The following is a 24,829-nucleotide window of genomic DNA, read 5'->3' on the forward strand; positions in this document are numbered from 1 at the left end:
TAGACCAGAATGTTATCTATAAACACAATCATGAACTGATCTAGAAAGGGTCTGAATACCCGATTCATCAAGTCCATGAATACAGCTGGAGCATTAGTTAGCCCAAATGACATGACATGAAACACATAGTGCCTATATCTAGTCCTGAATGCTATCTTCGGAGTGTCTTGCTCCTTTAACCTAACCTGATGATATCTCGATCTCAAATCTATCTTCGAGAAATATCTGGCACCTACGTAGGCGTCAAATAAAGCATCAATCCTTGAAAGTGGATACTTATTCTTTTACGATCACTTTATTCGTACGTAATCAATACACAGTCATAAGAAGCCATCCTTCTTTCTTACAAATAATACCTAGGCCCCCCACGACGATGTATTGGACCTAATAAAGCCCTTCTCAAGCAAATCTCTCAATTGCTCCTTCAATTCTTTCAACTCCGCAAGTGCCATTCTATAAAGGGGAATAGATATTAACTGAGTATCTGGCAATAGATCAATAGTAAAATCAATCTCCCGTTTCGGCGGAATGCATAGAACTTCATCTGGAAACACTTTTAGGAACTCATTAACCATAGGAATAGACTGAAGGGTCGGTGACTCTGCTTGTACATCTTGAACTCGAACCAGGTGACAAATGTACCCTTTCCTGATCATCTTTCTCGCCTTAAAGTAGGAAATAAACCTGCCTCTGGGCGAAGTAGCGTTACCCTTCCACTCTAGGACTAGCTCGTTGGGAAACTAGAATCGAACTATCTTTGTTCTACTATCAACATTAGCATAACAGGAAGCCAACCAATCCATACCCATAATAACATTAAAATCAATCATGTCTTACTCAATCAAATCTTCTAGGGTATGGTGATTACAAACTATCACTACACAGCCTCGATATACCTGCCTAGCTATAACTGGATCACCAACTGGCATAGACACCTCAAACGGTTTAATCGATTCATGCTCTATCCTAAACTTGCCAGCAACAAATGGAGTAACATATGATAAGGTGGAACCTGGGTCAATCAATGTGTATACAACATAGGAGGAAACTGATAATAGACCCGTGACAACATCAGGAGACGACTCACGATCCTGTCTACCAGCTAATGCATAAATGTGATTTTGAGGACCGCTCGAGCTGGATGCTCCACCCCTTCCTCTACCACGTCCTACTGGTATCTGACAACCGTGCCCTGGAAGGCGTACAGATGAAGAGCCAGCTACGAACCCTGCAGGCTGAACGATGCCTGCACCACGCCTCGACGGACACTCCTTCATCATATGGCCTTGCTGGCCACAAGCATAACAAGCATCTGATCCCCGTCGACACTGTCCAGTGTGTAACTTACCACACTGGGCATATCCCGACAAAGGTGGTCTCATGCGGCACCGACTGCGGGGACAGAACGATGCTCTAGAACTCCGGCCCCCGAGAATAAGAAAGGCCGATCAAACCTCTGACCTGAAAATTGCAGAGGTGCACTCCCTGCTGAATGAAATGGATACCGGGAATGCTGCTGCCTCTGTCCTCCCCTGAACTCACCAACCATATCTAGAGATCTATCCCTCTTGCCATATCCCCGGTCACGCTCATGCTCTGTCCTCCGCTGGCGCTTACGATCTTCCAGATTTTGCGCATATTCTTGTATGCGAAAAATATCCATACCCAGCTATAACACCGTTGTCGTACACTCATCAATAAAATGTGGCCCTAGACTAGCCACAAAACGATGAATTTGATCCTCCATCTCAGCCACCATAGCTGGGGCATATCTAGCCAATGAATCAAAATAAACACTGTACTCCTGAACACTCATACTGCCCTGCTGAATGTGCAAAAACCTGTCTGCTCGGGCCCGCCGAACCTCTGGCGATAAATAATGACAAATAAAGGCATCTAAAACTCTTGCCAAATGGTTGGAGGGGCATTCTCTCCCCTAGACAACTCCCATGTCTGATACCACTGCACTGCAACATCCCGGAGTATATAAGAAGCCGACTCTACTGACTTAACCTCATCAGCATGCATAACCCTCAAAGTCCTCTGCATACTATCAATAAAGTCCTGGGGGTTCATAGTTTGCTTCAACACGGAGAACTCTGGAGGATCTAACTCGAGGAAAGTCTTAACTCTTGCAGTATCAGCTCGATCTACCTGATCAATACCAACTCCCTGATGCTGAGCCTGAATGGCTACCAATCTAGTCAATAGCTGTGTAGCATCTTGCATATCCTGGCCCGGTACATCTGGCGGAGGAACTGGGAGCACTGGGACAGGTGCTAAAGGCGGGTATGCGAAGTCTGAGATGGGCTCTCACTCTGAGACTTGCCCGAGCTCCGGTAGCTCCCGAGTACGGCTGGTGGCCTCACTGCACCACTCCCCTTGCCCATCGGGGCCGCGCTTTCTTGTGAGGCATTGCTGACTGATGGACAAGCTGAACGTACTATTCAGACTCTTGAGGATATGTTACGAGCATGTATGATAGATTTTGGAGGAAATTAGGATGATCATTTGCCACTCATTGAATTTTCTTACAATAATAGCTATCATTCAAGCATTCAAATGGCCCCGTATGAAGCTTTATATGGGCGAAAGTGTAGATCCCTAGTTGGGTGGTTTGAAGCAGGAGAGGCTAAATTGATAGGGCCAGATTTGGTCTAACAAGCCATAGAGAAAGTCAAGCTCATACAAGATCGACTGTTAGCAGCCCAAAGTCGTCAAAAGTCCTATGCGGATAATCGTCGAAGGGACCTAGAGTTCCAAGTTAAAGATTGGGTATTCTTGAAAGTGTCGCCAATGAAAGACGTTATGAGATTTGGCAAAAAGGGGAAGCTTAGTCCCCCCAGATATTGGGCCTTATGAAGTTGTGCGCAAAGTAGGCAAAGTAGCTTACGAATTAGATCTACCTCCTGATTTGGAGTTAGTCCACCCAGTTTTTCATGTCTCGATGTTTCGTAAATGTGTTGGAGATCCTACTAGGATCGTCCCATTAAATGATGTTGTTATATCCCATATTTTTGTACATTGGGATATTTTAAGCTAATCGCGACAAGTTAAGGACAAGACTATTTTGGGATACGAGGTAGAGACTTTTAACCTCCGATTTTATTTTAATGCACAAGTTACTTATAAATTTTATTTGGTATAGAAATATTAATGGAGATTAGAGATTAATTAACCATGATTAGATTATTAGTGGGATTAAAGTTTAATTATTTCACTAATTAGCCATAAGTGGCTGTGTGGGTCCCACCCGTGACATGGCCAAGTGTGATTAGCTCAAGCCATGAGTGGGACATGTGTCCAACTCATAGGAATCATATTTAGGTCAATTGGATGACTCACAAATTCATTTCATCATCTCCAAACCTAAGAAACCATAAGAGATAGAAAGAGAGACTCTCGGCCATGGCTGGCCGAGATTGAAGCTCTTAAATATTGATCAAAAAATAATTTTCTTCAAGCATTTCAACTCTTTAGAAGGTGTATAACAACGTGGGATTGATCCTAGGGCAACAAGAACAAGTATCAATTCAAGGCACAAATTCTAGTCAAGTTGAGAAGTCAAGTGTTAAAGGTAAGGTTTAATCTTCTTTTACATGTATTGAGGATGGTTTGAGCGTGTTGTAATGTGTAGTTATGGATGAGATTCATGGAATTATGTATGTTGGTGTTAAGGCCGTGTAGGGGCTGTTTTGTGTAGGAATGATGAACTAATTTTACTTGGTATTTTGGTTGTTGTTGTTATGAATTTTATGATGAGAATAAAGGGTTTAATGGTTCAAGTTGGAGTTGTAATTGTTTGTGGGCTGTTGTAGAAGTAAAATGATGTTAATATAGTTCTTGCATCGAAATGGATAATGTTGTTATGTGTGGGTTGTTGATAGTTGTTGTTCAGTTGTGTCTGTATGACTTATGTTTTGGGACGTTCCCATTCGTAGTGGCAGCCTTGTCGGCTTGCGTATATGTATGTGTTTTGGGATGCTGTATGTAGTGGCAGCCTTGTCGGCTTGCGTATATATAGTTGGGGCGTTCCCACATGTTATGATAGCCTTGTCGGCTTATGTACGATGTTATCTGTTGGTAGTTGTGACTACGCGGAGACATATATATATATATATATATATATATATATATATATATATATATATATATATATATATATATATATATATATGCGACAGTTTTGAGACGACGTCTTGCCTTTTTATATATGAGTTCCTTATCATGCTAGTTGTGGACTGATTATAATTAACAGGTGTGTAAATGAGTGCCCATCTCGGGCACTAGTCACGGCCTACGGGGTTGGGTCGTGGCGAACGATGTTCAAGTGACAGAAAAGTTAGCTTATGGTGAAAAACCCATTGCCATATTAGATAGTCAAGTACGGAGGCTTAGAAACAAAGGAGTGGCCTCAGTTAAAGTTTTGTGGAGAAATAATAATCGAGAGGAGATGACATGGGAAGTGGAAGAAATCATGAAATCCAAATATCCGCACCTATTTCAGCCCCCAGAAGAGGGCCAAGATGAGACGTCAAAATCATAAGGTATGTATGCTTTCCTTTTAATGTATTTGGGTCGTGTGTGGCCAAATTATATTGCTATTATGTTGTGGCCCTGTGAGGCATTGATATTATGGGTTGTTGTGATAGGATAGTAATGCCATATTATAGGGGAAACTCTGGCGAAATTTTTGTAGAATTCCCGAGTGCTTAACATTCAAGGACGAATGTTCTTAAGGGGGGAAGAATGTTACACCTCGAAAAAAATTTCGTTGATGCACAGTGAATAGGCTAATGAGAAGTACGAAGTATACGATGTTTCAATAAGTAAGAAATAGCATTTGATGATTCTAAATAAGATTTGAAAGACATTCGACGTTAGACGAGAAAGTTGCCAAGAGAAAGCCATGTATACGATAAGTATCGGAAGGGATTTATGAGTAGTAAGTTGATGACAACTTAACGATGTGTTGGGGAAGAGTTATAGCTCCCCTTAGATTGTTAATGAAGTGATAAACAAGTGCTAAGAAGGTTCCATAAGGATTTGAGATCAAACGAGACGACGGGATCGAACTTGGTGGAGCAGTGGGTTTCACGGCCAGGTTCCACGGCCAGCATTATGTTCCACGGACCGTGGAACTGCCAGCAGAGAAGAAGACTGGCTGGTCATGAACCACGACCAGCTTCATGGACAACACTAGGTTCCACGGACCGTGGAACAGTTCGTGGAACTCCCGACGGGCTGAAATGTTTCAAGTTTATAAATATGATTCCAATTTCATTATTTCATTTACAACACCTCTCCACTTCTCTCTAAAACCTCCAGGGTATTACATATATCTTATGAACAAGAATCTAAGGGAAATCAAAGGTTCCTATCATCCAACCAAGTGAATCAAAGTGAGAAAACCCATTAAAGTTCATCAAAAACAAGGAATTCAAGTGAAGGAAAAATCTAGGGTTTTGCTCAAGTGAGGTATATGCCACCGAGGTTCAATCCTACTCCATCTAAGGTAAGTTATATGATGTTTCCATGTTGTTTAAGGTATTTGAAAGTTGAGACACTTGGATTACAAAAGAATATAAGAAATGGGTCATGAATGTGTGAATAGTATCACTTTTGAGTAAATGTTTGGAATGAGTTATGATTCTTGATGCTTTATGAATATAATCATGTTATAAATGATATTGAGGGTATGGAATCGACATTGTATGTGAATGAACGTATTGTCGAGATATGACTATGATTATGGATGAATTGAAGTGAGTTATGAAGTAAGAGTAATATAGTTGACTAGAGGCCATTGTGATGATATTGTTAATGTTATTATTGATGTTTGGGGAGTTGATATATGATATGAGGGAAGTTGTATAAATAAAGGAGATGCTGTCCGATTTTCTCTAGAATTAGTCATGAATGTTAAGCTATTAATTATCTAATGTTAGTATGCACTTCAATGAAGGTAGAAACGTGAGCTTTGAAGAAGCACGTACAAGTGATAGAATAATTGCACGAAAAGGTATGTAAGGCTAACCCTTCTTTCAAAAGGCATGGTTCTTCGGCCAAGTATCTCTCCTTCTATGAGCCCACGGTGTTATCCAATGATTTTATCTCTAGAAGCTATTAAGCTTATGATGCTCAAATGATACGATTGTACTAAGTTCCTTATACGACGAGTAATACTCTAAGGATAGAAGGCAATGAATGACGATAGTAAAAAGGCTACAGATAGATATGAGCTTATATGTATGTGCGCCCATGAGAGGCTATTGTGAACACCGAGCTTATATGGCCGGGTAAAATATAATGAATATGTATATCTATGTATATCTATGTATAACGATGCGCACGCACCACTGCAGTTGGGTACGAACAACCCCGAGCCTTGGTAGGGCTAGGCACTGAGCCTTGGTAGGGCCAGGTACGTGAAACACCGAACCTTCGTTGTTGGGTATGCTATATAAATGCTATGTATATGACATCAATAGGAGTACGATTATGCTATGTATATGACATCAATAGGAGTACGATTATGCTATGTATATGACATCAATAAGAGTACGAATATGTTAAGACCATGTAAGTGCCAAGTAAGGGCTATGTTTATGTAATGTATATGATATGAGCATGAGTATGAAAGGAAATATGAATACGAATACAGAGAAGAATACAAAAGGTAAATGAGTACGGATATGAATGTATGTACGTGAATACGCAATAGAAATGGAACGTCCCTATGGAAAGCAAGTAAGTGCTATGATGATGATGCTATTATCTCTCATCCTATGTCTTTCACATGTATCGATTATGCTTACACATTGATATTGATCATACTTTATACTCGGTACATTAACTTTCGTCGATGTCCTTTGTTTGTGGACGGCGCGTCATGCCGCCCAGTGGCCGGGGAGACGGACCTGATCCATAGCCGTATTATCTCGGGGACTACATAGCGGAGCTCCATTTCATTCGGAGTCACAGCCTTTTGCTATAGATTTTTTTGTGTATATATTCATGGGCACGGCGGGGTCCTCGGCCCCGTATGTTATGATATGACGTACCCTTCTTAGAGGCTCGTAGACATTGTGTATATGGTCAGATATGTTCGGCCTTGCCGGCCTATATTTTGGATATTATTTTGATAGCCTTGTCGGCTTATGTACATTTGTATGGGCATAGATGCATTTGATGATATAGATATGTTATCGCCCAACGAGATTAGAATGATGATGAATGAGAAGCATGATTTAACTATGTGGCTCACCTAGATGTGAGGTATAAGTATGTTAAGGGGTGCCCGAGTGGGCTAGCACCGGGTGCTCATCGCGGCCCTCCGGTTGGTTCGTGACACGCTAGCTCGCTAATTAGTCTAGTTTGGATTTAAGAGTGTTTTCAAGACTTAACCTTAGTATGAATTCTCTTGAATGTAGATTTGCGTGCTTGGAAGGTGAACGTTAAGTAATTAAGGAGACGTAAAGGTATGTTAAGGTTAACCCTTTCTTCCTAAAGGCAAAATTCCCTTATTGTGAACCCATACATGATGTCCATAATGTCCTATTTAAAGAGAAATGCTAGAAACTCATGATTTTCAAGGTTCTTATGGTATTGTTGATAAAAGTTCTTCATGATGATGATGATAATGATTCCATTCCTAAAGATATCAAAGCTTATAGTTCTTAATGTTTTCATGATATTATTGAGTTTATTCATTGTTGTTGATCTCACCTTATGGTAGTTGTCCTTTCAAGGTGGGATATAGCGATGATGATGATTCCATAATAAAAATCGAAGGTTTAATGACCTTACGTCACTCCGATAGGATTGTAACCTTTTATTTGGGCTCTCATGCATGTTATATATATATATATATATATATATATATATATATATATATATATATATATATATATATATATATATATATATATATATATATATATATATACATACGTATGTATTTCTCACACCGTGCCGCACTATAGTCGGCCGGGCGAGCACGTAGATGTGCACACCACTTTGCGGTGGCGGTTATGATGTTACCCTGGACGCGGATGCCGGTGATGTGGGATGATATGATATATGGATCGGGCTGCACCCCTACCCAGCCCCACCTCCCATAGTATTTGTCTAGATTATATATAAATTATTTTAGAATAATATTTTTGCTTACGCACTATCGAACACAAGAAAATAAGTAAGAAACTCACTTATTTTCCTAAAAAATATTTTCCATGAAAAAAATTTTCTTAGTACTGAACACGCCATCACCTTTAGGACAACAACAACAACATACCCAGTGAAATCCCACAAAGTGAGGTCTAGTGAGGCTAGAGTGTGCGCAGACCTTACCCCTACCTTGGGAAGTAGAGAGGTTGTTTCCAGTAGACCCCCGACACAAAGACAAGCAATACAAAAAGTTAGGGCAATATACTATAAAAAGCATGATAAAGCTATCTGGAAAAAAAAATAGCCGTAACTACCACAAATGAATACGATAATCGACGCACGAGAAACAACAGATAGTCACAGAAATTGAAAGAAAATAAACTACAGGAGTAATACTAAAACTACTAGTACGAAAGGATAAGTAAGACAACTCTCACCTACCTACTAGCCTTCCACTCTAATATGTGTCCTCCATAACCTCTTATCTAAGGTCATGTCCTCGGTAAGCTAGACCTGTGCTATGTCCTGTCTAATCATTTCTCCCCTGTCCTGTCTAATCATTTCTCCCCCATACTTCTTAGGCCTACCTCTACTCCTCCTGAAATCATCCATAGCCAACTTCTCACACCTTCGTACTGGGGCATCCGTTCATCTCCTCTGCACATGTTCGAAGCACGGCAGCCTCGCTTTCCCCATCTTATCCTCCACCGAGGCCACTCCCAGCTTTTTCCAGATATCTTCATTTCTAATCCTATCTCTCCTAGTATGCCCACATATCCATCATAACATCCTCATTTCTGCAACTTTGTTCTTCTGAACATGAGAGTTCTTGACTAGCCAACACTCCGCCCCATATAACATAGTCGGTCTAACCACCACTTGGTAGAACCTGTGTTTAAGCTTTGGTGGCACCTTCTTATCACACAAGACTTTGGATGCGAGCCTTCATTTTATCCACCCTGCGCCAATGCGATAGGTGACATCATTGTCAATCTCTCTATTTTGTTGAATAATAGACCCAAGATACTTGAAACTTCCTTTCTTTTGAATGACCTGAGTACCAAGCCTCACTTCCATGCCAGCCTCATGCGTCACGTTACCGAACTTACTCTCCAAGTATTCTGTCTTGTTCCTACTCAACCTGAACCCTTTAGACTCTAGAGTTTGTCTCCAAACCTCCAACTTAGCGTTAACTCCACTGCGAGTCTCGTCAATCAGAACTATATCGTCAGCGAATAACATACACCATGGCACCTCACCTTGGATTTGACATGTCAAACCATCTATTACCCAGGCAAATAAAAACGGGCTAAGAGTTGTTCCCTGGTGTAACTCCATCACCACTGGGAAGTGCTCCGAGTCTCCTCCCACAGTCCTTACCTTGGTCTTGGTTCCATCATACATGTCCTTGATCACCCTAGTGTACGCCACAGCTACACCTCTAGCCTCCAAGCATCTCCATAGAACCTCCCTTTGGACTTTGTCGTATGCTTTTTCTAGGTCGATGAATACCATATATAGATCCCTCTTCCTCTCCCTATACTGCTCCACCAGTCTCCTTACAAGGTGAATGACTTCTGTAGTCGAGCGCCCAAGCATGAGTCCGAATTGGTTCTCGAAAATAGACACGCCTCTCCTCACCCTTATCTCCACCACCCTCTGCCAAACTTTCATAGTGTGGCTTAGCAGCTTGATACCCCTATAATTGTTGCAACTCTGAATGTCCCTCTTGTTCCTGTACAAAGGAATCATTGTACTCCACCTCCATTCTGTGGGCATTTTCGCCATCTTATAAATGACATTAAACAACCCAGTCAATCACTCAAAACCTGCCTTGTCTGCGCTCTTCCAAAATTCCACCGGGACCTCGTCGCTGAACCCTATCGCCCTTTAAAGTTGTTTTATAATTTGATTTCATGATAATTAGAATAAATGCTCTAATTGTCCTTATTTGTATTTGAGCTTTCGGCCGCGGAGATTCCAAAAAGAGAAATATACAGCTAAAAGCTGTTGAGAACTACTCGTTGCGTATATCATTCTTGTACTGCACCATTTGACTCCGTTCTATGAGTCCAAAAGCTAGTATGTCCCTACTCACTTGTTCCTATTATTAATTGAAAGTGACATGCATATATCCTTTTAAATTATATATCACCCTCATCTCCGCTAAAACTCTTCTAATTAAACACTGGTTACATTGTAGCAAATTCATCATGAATTTTTCATCCCCAGCAGTAGTAAAGCCAGACGTTACGTTGTCCCTCACTTTATCGTCTACCACCACCACCATCAGCAGTACCACTACGACTGAAGAACGAGGAGTCAAACTAATCCAACTCTTGCTTACTTGTGCTAACCATGCTTCCTCTGGTAATATCCACCATGCCGATGCGTGTTTATCCCAGATTCTCCAACTTGCGTCGATCAATGGTGACTTCATGCAGCGTCTAGCCGCCTGGTTTGCCTCGTCCCTAGCCATACGCCTTGTCAAGCGCTGGCCTGGCCTCTACAAGGCCTTAAATCATCAAGGACCGGTAATATTTGAGTTAAAAGAGTAAATTATCGGTAATTACTCCCTTTGTTCCATTATATACACTACTAAAACCAGAGGCGGATCCAGGATTTAAATTTTATGGGTTCAATCTTAAGATTTTTAGCATTGAATCCATAATATTTTTAAAGTTAGGGGTTCATATCTACTATTTATTGCAATTTTAATAATTTTTTACACATAAATTTAGGTTCCGTGTCGAAAGTTTGGGGTTCAGTTGAACCCCTTCCTGGTAGGCTAGATACGCCTCTGACTAAAACAAATAAAAATTAGCAATGGACAAATTCTATAGCTAAACTGCAAAATTCGTCACTATGCTTATTTACTGAAAACTTATACAAAACCATTGTTAGCTATGACTGATTTAGCAACAAGTTTGTATAGCTAATTCCACTTTTTTTTTAAAATTTTTTTAAAAAAAATCGTGATAGCACTAGTATATTAGTACTATTTTGCGAATCAAATAGATTTTTCTTTCACCGTGATTTCTTAAATTTCTTACACGCTTTGAATTACTAAATACGATGAGTTATAAATGTACTTTTTCTATAGCTTCTAAATATGTAAATTTTATTTTTATTAATGAATATAAAGAATTTATGTCCATACCCAAATCGGAAATTAAGTTGTTCGATCCTTATACTTCGAACTTGCATATATATAAAATGGAACGGAAGGAGTAACTCATTGTCACAAAATAATTATTTCTAAAAATATTTTTTATTGTAGGTACCTAGTTCTATTGTGGATCTTGATCGGCCTCGGATCATCTTTGCTAAAGCCTTCCCGTATATGGGCTTTGCATATGCTGTTATTAACAAGGTCTTGATCCAAGGCATGTCCGAGGAACGTATGATCCATATTGTCGATTTGGGCTATGGAGACCCAAAATTGTGGGTGCCTTTCCTAAAAAATGTTGCTAATTCACCAAATGGACCTCCCCATTTGACAATCACTTGTGTGAACAATAACAAGTCCATGTTAGAGGAAATGTCTATGAGCGTTAAAAAAGAAGCTGAAACTTTAGACATACCCTTTCAATTCAACCTTGTGAATGTTAGTCTAAGAGATTTGTCCATAGATATGATCAAGGTAAAACAAGGTGAGTCATTAGCAATTGTATCAGTACTAAATCTCCACGTCTTATTGGCCGAGGACGATCGTATTAATTCACATTTTGGGCTAAACAAGAACAAGAATAGTTTAAAGGATTGCAAAAGAATGAGTGAATTTCTAGCAATGTTACATTCATTTTCACCAAAATTGTTGATCCTAGGGGAACAAGAAGCTGACCATAATTTAAGCAAATTAGTGGATAGATTTGTGGAAGGATTAAATTATTATAGTGCGTTATTTGATTCAATTGATACCACATTAGGAAGGTCTTATTCATTATATGAAGAGAGGGTAGCAGTGGAACAAATGTTGGGGAAAGAAATAGAAAATATAGTGGCATGTGAAGGTTTGGAGAGAGAGGAAAGGCATGAAAGATTTGGTAAATGGATTGTGAGATTGACAAGTGGAGGATTTAGGCCGGTGCGATTATGGTATGACATCATGGAAGATGCCAAGAGATTGGCGGAGACTTATGGTGCAGATGGTTACAAGATTATTACTCAGAGAGGAAGTTTGATGATATGTTGGCATGATAGACCAATATATTCTGTTTCAGCATGGACTGCTATATTTTAGCTAAATTTGTTTATTTCAATTTTGTGAATTTTTTTGTTATAATTGGAGTAGAAATGTTGATGCAACTACTAAAAGCACATCAATATATATTCTTTGAGGAAACAAAATCAAGAATTAAGAAACGCATAATTCCTCAAGATTTATGTAATTGTTTCACCGATCATCAATATTTATTCTCGTTCTTCTTATGAATCTTTAGCTTCGTGAATTTTTCAGGCATGGGGCAGAAAATGTTTGTATCTTGACTCATTCCAAACTACTACTCAAAAATGACACTATTCCCACATTCATGACTCATTTTCTATATTCTTTTACAATCCAAGTGTTTCAACTTCTCAATACCTTAAACAACATGAAAATACCGTAAAACTTACCTTAGATAGTGTAGGAATAAGCCTTGAGTGGAAATACTCTTCTTGCACCAAAACCCTAGTTCACTTCCATTGGAATTTCTTGGATTAGATGAACTTCAATGAGTTTCTTACACTTGATTTGTTGGCTTGATGAAGTTGATCATAGGTTTCTCTTGGGCTCTTGTGGATGAAGAGTGGAGAGGGTTCTAGAGAGAAGGGGTGTGAAAATGAAATGAATTAATGAACTTGGTCCCCTTTTTAATAACTTAAAATCTGATCCGTCGGGAAAATATACGGACACTTATACGGTCCGTATAAAATTATACGGTCCGTATAAAATTATACGGTCCGTATAAGTGACCGTGAAATCACCCCTCCAACATCTACATCGTTACCATTATATGGCACATTATAAGGTCCGTATAATTTTATACGGTCCGTATAAGTGACCGTATAATCCCGTCGCGAGGACCTTCAACTGTGACGATTACTGCGGACCATTATACGGACCGTATAATCGTCCGTATAACCCATCTTTTTCACACAGTCTTGCTCTCGTCACTTCGTTTGACCTCCATCCTTATGGAACCTTCTTAACACTTGTTTAGCACACTTCATTAACAATCTAAGGGACGTTATGACTCTTTTCCAAAACATCATTAAGTCACCGTTAACTTGTTACTCGTAATTTCCTTTTCGATATCTATCGTATGCCTTGCCTTCTCTTGGCAAACTGTCTTCTCTTACCTCGAATGTCTTTGAAATCCTATTTAGAGTCATCAAATGTTATTTCTTACTTATCAAAACATCATATACGTCGCGCCCTTTGTTAGTCTATTCACTGTACGTTAACGGGAAATTTTCGAGGTGTAACATAGACGATGCCCTTAGCCGCAAATCCATAGGTAGCTTATCTGATGTGCAGCCAGAGAAAAGGGATTTTGTTCGTGAGCTTCAGCAGTTAGCTAGCCTAAGAGTTCGATTATTGGACTCGGGCGATACAGGAGTTACTATTCAGGATTCGGCAGTCTCATATTTAGTAGCTAAGGTTAAGGAGCGCCAGTACGAGGATCCTATGTTAGCTCATTATAGAAACACATCCCCTATGAAGAAGAAGTCACCCTTTGAGATTTCTGCAGACGGAGTTCTCAGGTATCGAGGCAGACTGTGTGTTCTTGATGTTACGGGATTACGTCGTCAGATTATAGGAAAGGCTCATTAATCTCACTACTCTATTCATCTGGGGACAACGAAGATGTATCATGATATTAAAGACATAGCAGATTTCATAGCCTAATGTCCTAACTGCCAGCAGGTGAAGGTCGAGCAGCAGAAACCCAGTGGATTATTGCAGGCTATTGAGATTCTGACTTGGAAGGGGGAAGCAATTAATATCGATTTCATTATAGGCTTTCCCCGTTCTCAGCGTAAGTTTGATTCCATATGAGTGATTGTTGATAGACTTACGAAATCAGCCCATTTTCTGCCTGTCAGGACTATTTACTCAGCCGAGGTTTATGCGAAGCTTTACATTAAGCAGATAGTCCAACTTCATGGTGTTCCGATATCTATCATCTCCGATAGGGTGCGCAGTTTATAGCTAATTTTTGGAAGTCTTGTCAGAAGGGTTTGGGGACTCAGGTAAGTCTTAGCATCGCATTTCATCCCCAGATAAACGGGCAGGTTAAGCGTACTATTCAGAGCCTTGAGGATATGCTACGAGCATGTGTAATAGACTTCAGAGGTAGCTGGGATGGTCATTTGCCGCTTATTAAGTTCGCGTCTAATAATAGCTATCATTCTAATATCTAGATGGCCCCATATGAGGTTTTATATGGGCAAAAATGAAGGTCACCTATTGGATGGTTCGAAGTGGGGGAAACTAAGTTAGTTGGGCCAGATTTGATCCAGGAAGCGGTGGAGAGGGTCAAGCTTATTCAGGATCGATTATTGGCATCTTAGAGTCATCAGAAGTCTTATGCAGATAATCGCCAATGAAACTTAGAATTCCAAGTTGGTGATTAGGTATTCCTAAATGTATCCCATATGAAAGGCGTTATGAGATTTGGTAAGAAGGGTAATCTTAGGCCTCGGTATATTGGGCCTTACAGGATCGTATGTAGAGTAGGCCAAGTGGCCTATGAGTTAGATCTACCTTCAGACCTAGAAGCAATCCATTCGGTCTTCCATGTATCAACTACGTAAGTGTATTAGAGATTCTTCCAGAATTGTACCAGCAGATGATGTTCAGGTCATCGAACAACTATAATATGAAGTGGTTCCTGGTTCTAGACTAGATAGACAAGTTCGAAGATTGAGTAATAAAGATGTAGCTTCAGTTAAAGTCCTTTGGAGGAACGGGAATATCGAATAAATGACTTGGGAAGCGTGGGAGTGGAGGCGTGGGAGAAGAAAGGGTTTAATCGAATTTAGAGCACTAGGAATGACGGATGCGATCATACCCGCTCTAACGCACGGATCCCCGCCAGACTCACGGAAGTTAAGCGTGCTTGGGAGAGAGTAGTACTAGGATGGGTGACCCCCTGGGAAGTCTTCGTGTTGCATCCCTCGTTTTGTCGCTTTTAATTCTATATTTTTTTGCAAAAATAACGTCCGGGTCGAGATGTGAAAAGGACAGGCTTTTAGTTAAGCGTGGGCGTGAAGGCGGGGGGGAGGAAAGGGTTTAATAGAATTTAGAGCACTACGAATGACGGATGCGATCATACCAGCACTAACACACCGGATCCCATCAGAACTCCGAAGTTAAGCGTGCTTGGGTGAGAGTAGTACTAGGATGGGTGACCCCCTGGGAAGTCCTCGTATTGCATCCCCCCTTTTGTCGCTTTTAACTATATATTATTTGCAAAAATAACGTCCGGGCCGAGATGTTAAAAGAACAGGCTTTTAGTTAAGCGTAGGCTTAGAGGCGGGGTGAGGGGGGGAGGAAAGGGTTTAATAGAATTTAGAGTGCTAGGAATGACGGATGCGATCATACCAGCACTAACGCACCGGATCCCATCAGAACTCGGTTAAGCGTGCTTGCGAGTAGTACTGGATGGGTGACCCCCTGGGAAGTCCTCGTGTTGCATCCCTCCTTTGGTCGCTTTTAATTATATATTTTTATTGTAAAAATAACGTCCGATGGTCCAAGAGATGTGAAAAGAACAAGGGGGGGGGGAGGAAAGGTTTAATAAAATTTAGAGCGCTAGGAATGCGGATGCGATCATATTCGCACGGGGGGGGGGGGGGGGGGGGATCCCCCATTTATCCCTCCCTTTTGTAATTATATATTTTTTGCAGAGATGTGAAAAGAACAAGCTTTTAGTTAAGCTAGTGGAGGCGACGGATGCGATTTAATAGAATTTACGCACTATACCGCATAACGCACCAGATCCTATAAGAACTCCGAAGTTAAGCGTGCTTGGGAGAGAGCCGTACTAGGATGGGTGACCCCCAGGGAAGTCCTCGTGTTGCATCCCTCCTTTTGTCGCTTTTGATTATATATTTTTTGCAAAAATAACGTCCGGGCCGAGATGTGAAAAGGACAGGCTTTTAGTTAAGCGTGGGTGTGGAGGCACGGGGGAGGAAAGGGTTTAATAGAATTTTGAGCGCTAGGAATGACGGATGAGATCATACCAGCACTAATGCACCGGATCCCATCAGAACTCCGAAGTTAAGCGTGCTTGGGCGAGAGTAGTACTAGGATGGGTGACCCCCTGGGAAGTCCTCGTGTTGCATCCCTCCTTTTGTCGCTTTTAATTATATATTTTTTTACAAAAATAACGTCCGGGCCGAGATGTGAAAAGGACAGGCTTTTAGTTAAGCGTGGGCGTGGAGGTTGCGGGGAGGAAAGGGTTTAATAGAATTTAGAGCGCTAGGAATGACGGATGCGATCATACCAGCACTAACGCACCGGATCCCATACGAAATTCGAAGTTAAGCGTGCTTGGGCGAGAGTAGTACTAGGATGGTTGACCCCCCCCCCCCCTCCCGAAGTCCTCGTGTTGCATCCCTCCTTTTGTCGCTTTTAATTATATATTTTTTTGCAAAAATAACGTCCGGGCCGAGATGTGAAAAGGACAGGCTTTTAGTTAAGCGTGGGTGTGGAGGCGGGGGGGAGGAAAGGGTTTAATAGAATTTAGAGCGCTAGGAATGACGGATGCGATCATACCAGCACTAACGCACCGGATCCCATCAGAACTCCGAAGTTAAGCGTGCTTGGGCGAGAGTAGTACTAGGATGGGTGACCCCCTGGGAAGTCCTCGTGTTGCATCCCTCCTTTTGTCGCTTTTAATTATATATTTTTTGCAAAAATAACGTCCGGGCCGAGATGTGAAAAGGACAGGCTTTTAGTTAAGCGTGGGCGTGGAGGCGGGGGAGGAAAGGGTTTAATAGAATTTAGAGCGCTAGGAATGACGATGCGATCATACCATTAACACACCGGATCCCATCAGAACTCTGAAGTTAAGCGTGCTTGGGCGAGAGTAGTACTAGGATGGGTGGTGACCCCCTGGGAAGTCCTCGTGCTGCATCCCTCCTTTTGTCGCTTTTAATTATATATTTTTTGCAAAAATAACGTCCGGGCCGAAATGTGAAAAGGGCAGGCTTTTAGTTAAGCGTGGGCGTGGAGGGGGGGAAGGGGGAGGAAAGGGTTTAATAGAATTTAGAGCGCTACGAATGACGGATGCGATCATACCAGCACTAACGCACCGGATCCCATCAGAACTCTGAAGTTAAGCGTGCTTGGGCGAGAGTAGTACTCGGATGGGTGATCCCCTGGGAAGTCCTCGTGTTGCATCCCTCCTTTTGTCTCTTTTAATTATATATTTTTTGCAAAAATAACATCCGGGCCGAGATGTGAAAAGTACCCACTTTTAGGTAAGCGTGGGAGTGGAGGCGTGGGAGAGGAAAGGGTTTAATCGAATTCAGAGCGCTAGGAATGACGGATGCGATCATACCCGCTCTAACGCACTGGATCCCATCAGAACTCCGAAGTTAAGCGTGCTTGGGCGAGAGTAGTACTAGGATGGGTGACTCCTGGGAAGTCTTCGTGTTACATCCCTCATTTTGTCGCTTTTAATTATATATTTTTTGCAAAAATAACGTTCGGGTCGAGATGTGAAAAGGACAGGCTTTTAGTTAAGCGTGGGCGTGGAGGCGGGGGGAGGAAAGGGTTTAATAGAATTTAGAGCGCTAGGAATGACGGATGCGATCATACCAGCACTAACACACCGGATCCCATCAGAACTCTGAAGTTAAGCGTGCTTGGGTGAGAGTAGTACTAGGATGGGTGACCCCCTGGGAAGTCCTCGTGTTGCATCCCTCCTTTTGTCGCTTTTAATTATATATTTTTTGCAAAAATAACGTCCGGGCCGAGATGTGAAAAGGACAGGCTTTTAGTTAAGCGTGGGCGTGGGGGGGGGGGGGGAGGAAAGGGTTTAATAGAATTGAGCGGTAGGAATGACGGATGCGATCATACCAGCACTAACACACCGGATCCCATCAGAACTCCGAAGTTAAGCGTGCTTGGGTGAGAGTAGTACTAGGATGGGTGACCCCCCGGGAAGTCCTCGTGTTGCATCCCTCTTTTTGTCGCTTTTAATTATATTTTTTTTTTTGTAAAAATAACGTCCGGGCCGAGATGTGAAAAGGACAGGCAGTTAGTTAAGCGTGGGCGTAGAGGCGGGGGGGGGGGGGGGGGGGGGGGAACCCGAAGACTTCATCGAATCCTTGTTTGTATTTACTTTCGCACGTTATTTAAAATTGTACAAAACATAAACTCGAAGTAGTGAAAACTTCACTTTAATGTTGGGCGGGGATATTTAATTACTTGTCGCTTATATGTTTAATTTAAAGTTCGTTATTCGCTTTTGGCAAGACTTAGGCCGTCTACACTTTTATAAATTGATTAGATTGACTCGATATAAATACTTTGCTAATTAAATTCACACTTTTGGCGTTTAGGCGAAAATACTAGGTCATCCTTTATTTTATATTATTTATACACTTTTAATGCAACACACATTTTATATTGTTTCGTATGCACTAATACACATTTTAGTTAAGTTAAATCCACATTTTGACGCTAGGTAAATATTAAGTCTTCCATTTACAAATCTTTTATTCTTTGAAGGCATTACACATTTTCCCTCATATTTTATCCACAATTCCTTATACTTATTTTTTACCAATATTTTTTTACAATTCTTTTGTTCCTTATTCTTTTGATAGGGTATTCATTAAACAAACACTCTTTTTACGAAACGGTTGAAACAAGTCAAATCGACTTCACCTTTTTTTGAATTCTTTTGTTATATAAGATCTCTACACCAATGAGTATTCTTAAAGTCTTTTTACATTCTTTATGAACTGATATATCCAGTTATACAATTTTTTATACATTTTTTTTTATTGATATACACTCTTTTATATTTGAAATACAGTCTTTTATATACATAGACATACATTCTTTATATACTTGATATATTTATTTTACATACTCTTGCATTTTTTTACGCATTCTTTACATAGTTGTATGCATTCTTTACACTAACATATATACACTCTTTATACTAACAGATACACTTTTATACTTACGAGGTATATTTTTTTATACTCTTTTATATATTCTTTTTTAATATACATTCTTTATAAATACTTGATACTTGATATAAATACATTTTTTATACACTGTATATACTTAGTATATTATCACCTAGTGTAGCTTTTCACGAAGTCAAAACATTTTGAAAACATGTAATAATAAAGATAAACAGATAGACAACCCCCCTTTAGTGTTCAGTTAAACTAAGTTTAAGGACTGTCTTCGAACGGGCTCTGAGGGATGCTTAATACCTTCCCCTCGGGGTAAATAAAACCCTTATCTAGAATCTCACTGGTTTCGTGGACTAAAAATGGAGTAGACACACAAATCCATATAGATTTCCTATTTTTTTCCTTAAAAATGAAGTGGCGACTCTAACCCTTTTTAAACCATTTAGAAGAACCGAGAAGTTGCAAACTATCTTGGACCCATTCAAAATAGGGCGTAACAACTGTCATCTATGACTCATATATAGCGCATTTAAATGTTTCACAATACAAGTTAGTGTCATAAAAAGCGGTCAAATAATATAGCATTGTGTCGTCACATCAAGCATAGTGTGTCATAGAAAGCGGACAAGCATAGTGTGTCATCTATGTCTCATATATTGCGCATTTAAATGTTGTGCAATACAAGTTAGTGTCATAAAAAGCGGATAAATAGTGCAGCATTGTGTTGTCACATCAAGCGGTCAAATAATGTGTCATCTATGGCTGATATATTGCGTATTTAAATGTTGCGCAATACAAGTTAGTGTCATAAAGAGTAGTATATAACATGATTGATGAACAACTAGCATTCACATTAAAACGAGTTATCATGTCATTCTATACCCAATTTGCTGATATTGGTTCTATTATATGTTTTACCCCACAAGACATATTTGAAGCAATGGGTAGGACATGGGAACTAGATGATGATTTTAAATACTCCAATAACCCGAACAACAGATTCAATCGACAATACAATAACACAATGAGAGAGGAGTGGGATTGGTGTGTCAGGGAGGCTGCAACACTTCAATAAAACTTGAGGTCATTAGGTCTTAAACGCCCAAAAAAAGGTGCTATGTCAATGCCTCGTGACACTGCACAAGAGTTGAATTTTGCTCTTAACCATTTTCGTGAAGAGAACAATCGGATGAAAATACGTTGCCTAAGGGTAGAATATGGTCAACATAGTTATGTAAGATTCAAATCTAAGTAGGATTCAGACTGTGAGATGTCCGATGAAGATTTTTTTTTTATATATATATAATAAAGTAAGTAGTTAGGATCATAATGACCACCCCCGACGGTACTTGGGGCTTTCCATCTATATAAGTAGTCTTTCATTTGTTATTAGACTACAACATTTTCAATGTCGAGTAGTAGAAATGTAGATTGGTCTTTATTCCTTCCAAAGGATTCAAATAGCAGTGGTGATGATAGTTCAAATCATAGCAGCTATTCCAGTGAATCAAGTTTTCTTAATAACAATGATTTCAAACTAGACGATATGAAACCCCACCTTCTTAGCGAAATGATGATTTTTGCAGCGTGAAATATTCAGATCGACGAGAATATTTTTGCGGGTTACGCCGAGAATGGGCACATCGGCATGCCGAATCAGAACGTCTTGTTCGTGACTTGAAAAATCTCAACGCTCAAATCCCAACAAGGTACTCAATAACAGTGCCTCGAGTAGGTCCAGAAACTTGTGAGATTGCCATTCAAAGGATTAGAAAATAAAACAGCAGAATGCTAACAAGACGTTGTAGATTTTACATGCTAAAGTTGGCCGAAGAACAAACATCATCAACAAGTAGAGAACTAACATCTACAGAAAAAAGATATGTCTTAAGAAACCCAAAATATTATTCTGAGGACGATATTGAGGACTTCTATTCTGATGATGATTAGGGGTTATTTTGGTTCACTCTCTTAGATTTTGGGTAATTCAAGTTTAGGACTCGTGCGGTTAATTTGTATTTTTAGTTTATGATGAAGTCACCAATTTGAATATTTTTAGTATGTTTTTAATTTTATTTGATTGTTATAGTCTATTATTAATTTAGATAATCTTCTTAGAGTTAATAATACATAAAAAGTTCAACAATTCACAATTTCAAAAAAAAAAAAAAAGTACATAAAGGGTGAGGATTACATAATAAATGAAAACGTGCAACTAGTAAAAACAAAGTACATAAAAATAACAAATAAATAGAAAATAGATAGAAAAACAAAATATATAGAGATATTAAACTTAATAAATAAAATACATAGAAATAATAAACATCAACAAGATAGCACAAATAATCTTCCAAAATTTCAGTTTTTCTTTCAAATCATTTTTCTCTTGTTGAGTGTCTCTAAGGTTAGCCTAAATTTTTTTTTTCTTCGGATTCTTTTAGCAAGACCTCCAAAAGGTCAATCTTTTCTTTAGCTTCCATAAGCTTAAATTACAAGTCAAACTTCACTGTATCTCTTGAGATACGTGAAGTTGCGGTATCTCTATCAATAGGAGGCTTTTTAATCTTCGCCGCCACCGTTTTTTCCAAGGGAATGCTATCTTCCCAACGAAAATGTTTGCAACCGCCCAAATCCTATAAACATTAAAAGAAAATTAGGTTTTAAACATATAATATGTAGATAATGTGAAAAAAAATTAAACCCTAAAAATTTGTAAAAACACTTACTTCGGGCACTTTACAACGCCAAAAACGACGCCCCGAATTATCTTCGGTCCTTGATGTTTTTAGCATACAATAACGACTACATTCACAAACATCAGGTTCTATAGAAAAGTTTGATGTTTTAGAGCTTTGAGACATGATTTTTTTTTTTGGGGGGGGGGGGGGGGGGGGGGGGGGGGTTAAAGTATGTTGAAAGAGTGAAAATGGAGGAGGTGAAGGAGAGTAGCTTGGAAAATGAAGCTGGGCGGGATTTTATTGAACCTATATTACGCAGTAAATTAGTGCGCAAAGGTTACTTCGGTCACTTTTTTTTAGTGGGGTATTTTGGTGCCTTTTGACACTTTTTGGGTTAAAAAAGCTGCAGACTCATTTTCCATCCCTACAAAAAAAGGTTTTTACAATATGGAGAGCCAAAATTTATAGTTTCGCTCTCTTTGATAAGAAAATTTGGGAATCTTTTTAGGGAGACATAGTTATTAGAAAGTGATATTGGAATCTCCAGGAGAAAGATCCATTAAACACACGGATCAAAATTGAGCTTTTATATAGCACAATTCATAAAATAGTTCCAATACATCACCAAAATTAATTGTATATAAATAATTGATCAACTGATCAATTTAGAAAAACTTTAGCACTGCATCCGAAATTAAGAAGAAAAAAGGAGGACGGAGACATATCAATACGTCTACTAAACGCTCAACATAGAATTTGCAATTAGGGCATCTAGCCCACTTCATCCATGCTGGTTTTTGGAAACATGCCACATCACCGGGCAAATATATATATATACCTAATAAATGGGCGGGCTACCAGGTTTTTCCTACTCAACGGTTTCACAAGATTGAACCTTTTTTGTTCAACCCAAGTGTTGAAGTTTCAGAGCACGGATCTTGTGGAACGGGATTTGATTCTACAAGTGGTTCAGTACAAACGAAGAAATTTCGAACAAAAGGGTCGGAACTCGCTGATAGGAAAGGAGATAAAAACAAAGCCTATTCTACACTTCATCAAGATGAAAATCATGCCTTGTCTATTTCTCCAAATACTGTTTGCCTTTTCCTCAGCCGACTAGCAAATAGAAAACATCCCTCGAGAAAGCCTCACGACTTGGTGGTCGGCGTAACAATAATGACATTTGTCGATATGCTACCGCCTGTTTACTAAGATCATCATAGAAACACACACACCTAGTAAAATCACTTTTATTTCTTTTATAACAATAAAATCACTCATGAAAACGATAGTTCGTGACAAGTTGGTATCAGAGCCCTAGGTTACCCGGTCTTTAATACAAGAGTGTGTCTAGTAGAGTCTCGTGGATCGGTACAATGAGCTCCGTATTTATCTGCGGGAGGCTATAGGACATTTAGGTCGTGACAACAATACCAACAAACAAGGCTAAATGGATTTTTTTTTCTATTTCTGTCAAATAGGTACTGAAAGTCTGCTTTTTCTTTGATTGCTTTTTTTTTTTTTTTTTTGGTCATATTTTTTGTCTTTGCTCACTTTTTAGGTGTATATGTATTTGTGGATGTTGAAGTATAAGGAAGTGTTTGGGGATGTTGAATTGGATATAACAGAGAATTCCTCCAATAATGAAATGACTGGGCTTTACCAGTGATGATGGGGTACCCTCTAATGGAGGATGATGAGGAAAATGATAGTGGGGAAGGAGAGGAAATTGAGGATAGTATTAAGATTAGGACGGTGTGCGGGCAAGTTTTGGAGTTGGGTTTGGGTAAAAGAAGGTGGGGGAAGTAATGGGTTAATTTTTAGAAAATTAACTGGCGGCGGTGGAGGGTGGTGGGCGGTGAAGAATAAGATGACAAAAGAAGAGAGAGAATGAAAAAAAAAAAACTAAATAATGCTTATATTTTATTTTATTTTTAACATTTTTATTTGCTTCTCACTCTCTCGAAGAGAGTGAACTACACTCTTTGTGCCATCTTACCATCCAGAGAGGTATTAATTTCACTTTAAAATTGTCCAGGAGAGTAATAGGTCACCCGTGAAGGTGGGGTGCGTTATAATTAATCTGACTAAACGTTAGGGGGCATTTGACAATTTTCTCAAATATGTATTAAGATACCAACAATATCCATTGACAACATGGGTCAATTTGATTTTGTTAAGTAGATCAGGGAAATACCACCTCTTTATCAAAGTTTTTTGAAAAAAATAGCAAATTATGTGGGGTAGGTTCATGCGGGATGGATTTATACGAGGCGCGTTCAATTCTGCGCTAGGTTACGAGGCTTACCACCATCCAACACTTTGCCAACACCATTTTCCATGAGTCCGCAATTTTTTTAACGCAAAAAGTGTCAAAAGACACCAAAATACCCCATTAAAAAAAAAAAGTAACCGAAGTAACCTTTGCGCACTAATTTGGTGCGCAATAGAACCAAACTGCAATTTTGCAGTTTTGCCCTATTACGCACTAAATTAGTGCGCAAAGGCTATTTTTTTTTCCATACAATTTTAAAGCTCTCAAATTCACGTTTTTTTCCATACTTTGACGCAAGATTAGTCATGTTTCAAAACTTCAAAATATTAATATTTTATATAGAACTTGATTTTTTTTTTTTTTTTTTTTTTTTGCGGACAATAATGTTAGCTCATTACATCAAGTTTACCTAAACGTTTGGATCGTCGTTTTAGGGGTTGTAAAGTGCCCCGAAGTAAGTTTTGTTTGTTTGAATCTTGTGATGTTGAGGTTTAAGTCTTTTATTTTATAAGGTATTGTTTTAAGTGTTTTATTTTTTTAGTCAAGGCATTACTTT

General features: G+C 39.5%; 1 protein-coding gene, 7 non-coding genes and 4 pseudogenes across 8 annotated transcripts; all 12 read left to right on the forward strand.

Moving 5' to 3' along the window:
* Positions 1-10,382: 10,382 nt before the first annotated feature.
* LOC132037926 (scarecrow-like protein 3) lies at positions 10,383-12,549 on the forward strand. Its single transcript, XM_059428582.1, has 2 exons — positions 10,383-10,703; positions 11,450-12,549. Exons 1-2 carry the CDS (start codon positions 10,383-10,385, stop codon positions 12,410-12,412), a joined length of 1,284 nt encoding a protein of 427 aa, XP_059284565.1. The 3' UTR covers positions 12,413-12,549.
* Positions 12,550-15,213: 2,664 nt separating this feature from the next.
* Positions 15,214-15,333, forward strand: LOC132038692 (5S ribosomal RNA; annotated as a pseudogene).
* A 144-nt stretch (positions 15,334-15,477) lies between these two features.
* LOC132038747 (5S ribosomal RNA) lies at positions 15,478-15,596 on the forward strand. The gene has a single exon (XR_009410229.1). It is a non-coding gene; the product is annotated as a 5S ribosomal RNA (ribosomal RNA).
* Positions 15,597-15,746: 150 nt separating this feature from the next.
* On the forward strand, positions 15,747-15,857 carry LOC132038693 (5S ribosomal RNA; annotated as a pseudogene).
* A 530-nt stretch (positions 15,858-16,387) lies between these two features.
* Positions 16,388-16,506, forward strand: LOC132038812 (5S ribosomal RNA). The gene has a single exon (XR_009410287.1). It is a non-coding gene; the product is annotated as a 5S ribosomal RNA (ribosomal RNA).
* Positions 16,507-16,650: 144 nt separating this feature from the next.
* Positions 16,651-16,778, forward strand: LOC132038843 (5S ribosomal RNA; annotated as a pseudogene).
* Positions 16,779-16,922: 144 nt separating this feature from the next.
* Positions 16,923-17,041, forward strand: LOC132038708 (5S ribosomal RNA). Its single transcript, XR_009410197.1, has one exon. It is a non-coding gene; the product is annotated as a 5S ribosomal RNA (ribosomal RNA).
* A 140-nt stretch (positions 17,042-17,181) lies between these two features.
* Positions 17,182-17,300, forward strand: LOC132038688 (5S ribosomal RNA; annotated as a pseudogene).
* A 147-nt stretch (positions 17,301-17,447) lies between these two features.
* On the forward strand, positions 17,448-17,566 carry LOC132038828 (5S ribosomal RNA). The gene has a single exon (XR_009410301.1). It is a non-coding gene; the product is annotated as a 5S ribosomal RNA (ribosomal RNA).
* A 143-nt stretch (positions 17,567-17,709) lies between these two features.
* Positions 17,710-17,827, forward strand: LOC132038838 (5S ribosomal RNA). The gene has a single exon (XR_009410308.1). It is a non-coding gene; the product is annotated as a 5S ribosomal RNA (ribosomal RNA).
* A 142-nt stretch (positions 17,828-17,969) lies between these two features.
* Positions 17,970-18,088, forward strand: LOC132038826 (5S ribosomal RNA). The gene has a single exon (XR_009410299.1). It is a non-coding gene; the product is annotated as a 5S ribosomal RNA (ribosomal RNA).
* A 142-nt stretch (positions 18,089-18,230) lies between these two features.
* LOC132038766 (5S ribosomal RNA) lies at positions 18,231-18,349 on the forward strand. Its single transcript, XR_009410247.1, has one exon. It is a non-coding gene; the product is annotated as a 5S ribosomal RNA (ribosomal RNA).
* The last annotated feature ends 6,480 nt before the right edge of the window (positions 18,350-24,829 follow it).

The sequence above is a fragment of the Lycium ferocissimum genome, chromosome 11 (genome assembly GCF_029784015.1).
Source record: "Lycium ferocissimum isolate CSIRO_LF1 chromosome 11, AGI_CSIRO_Lferr_CH_V1, whole genome shotgun sequence".
Taxonomy (NCBI): Eukaryota; Viridiplantae; Streptophyta; class Magnoliopsida; order Solanales; family Solanaceae; genus Lycium; species Lycium ferocissimum.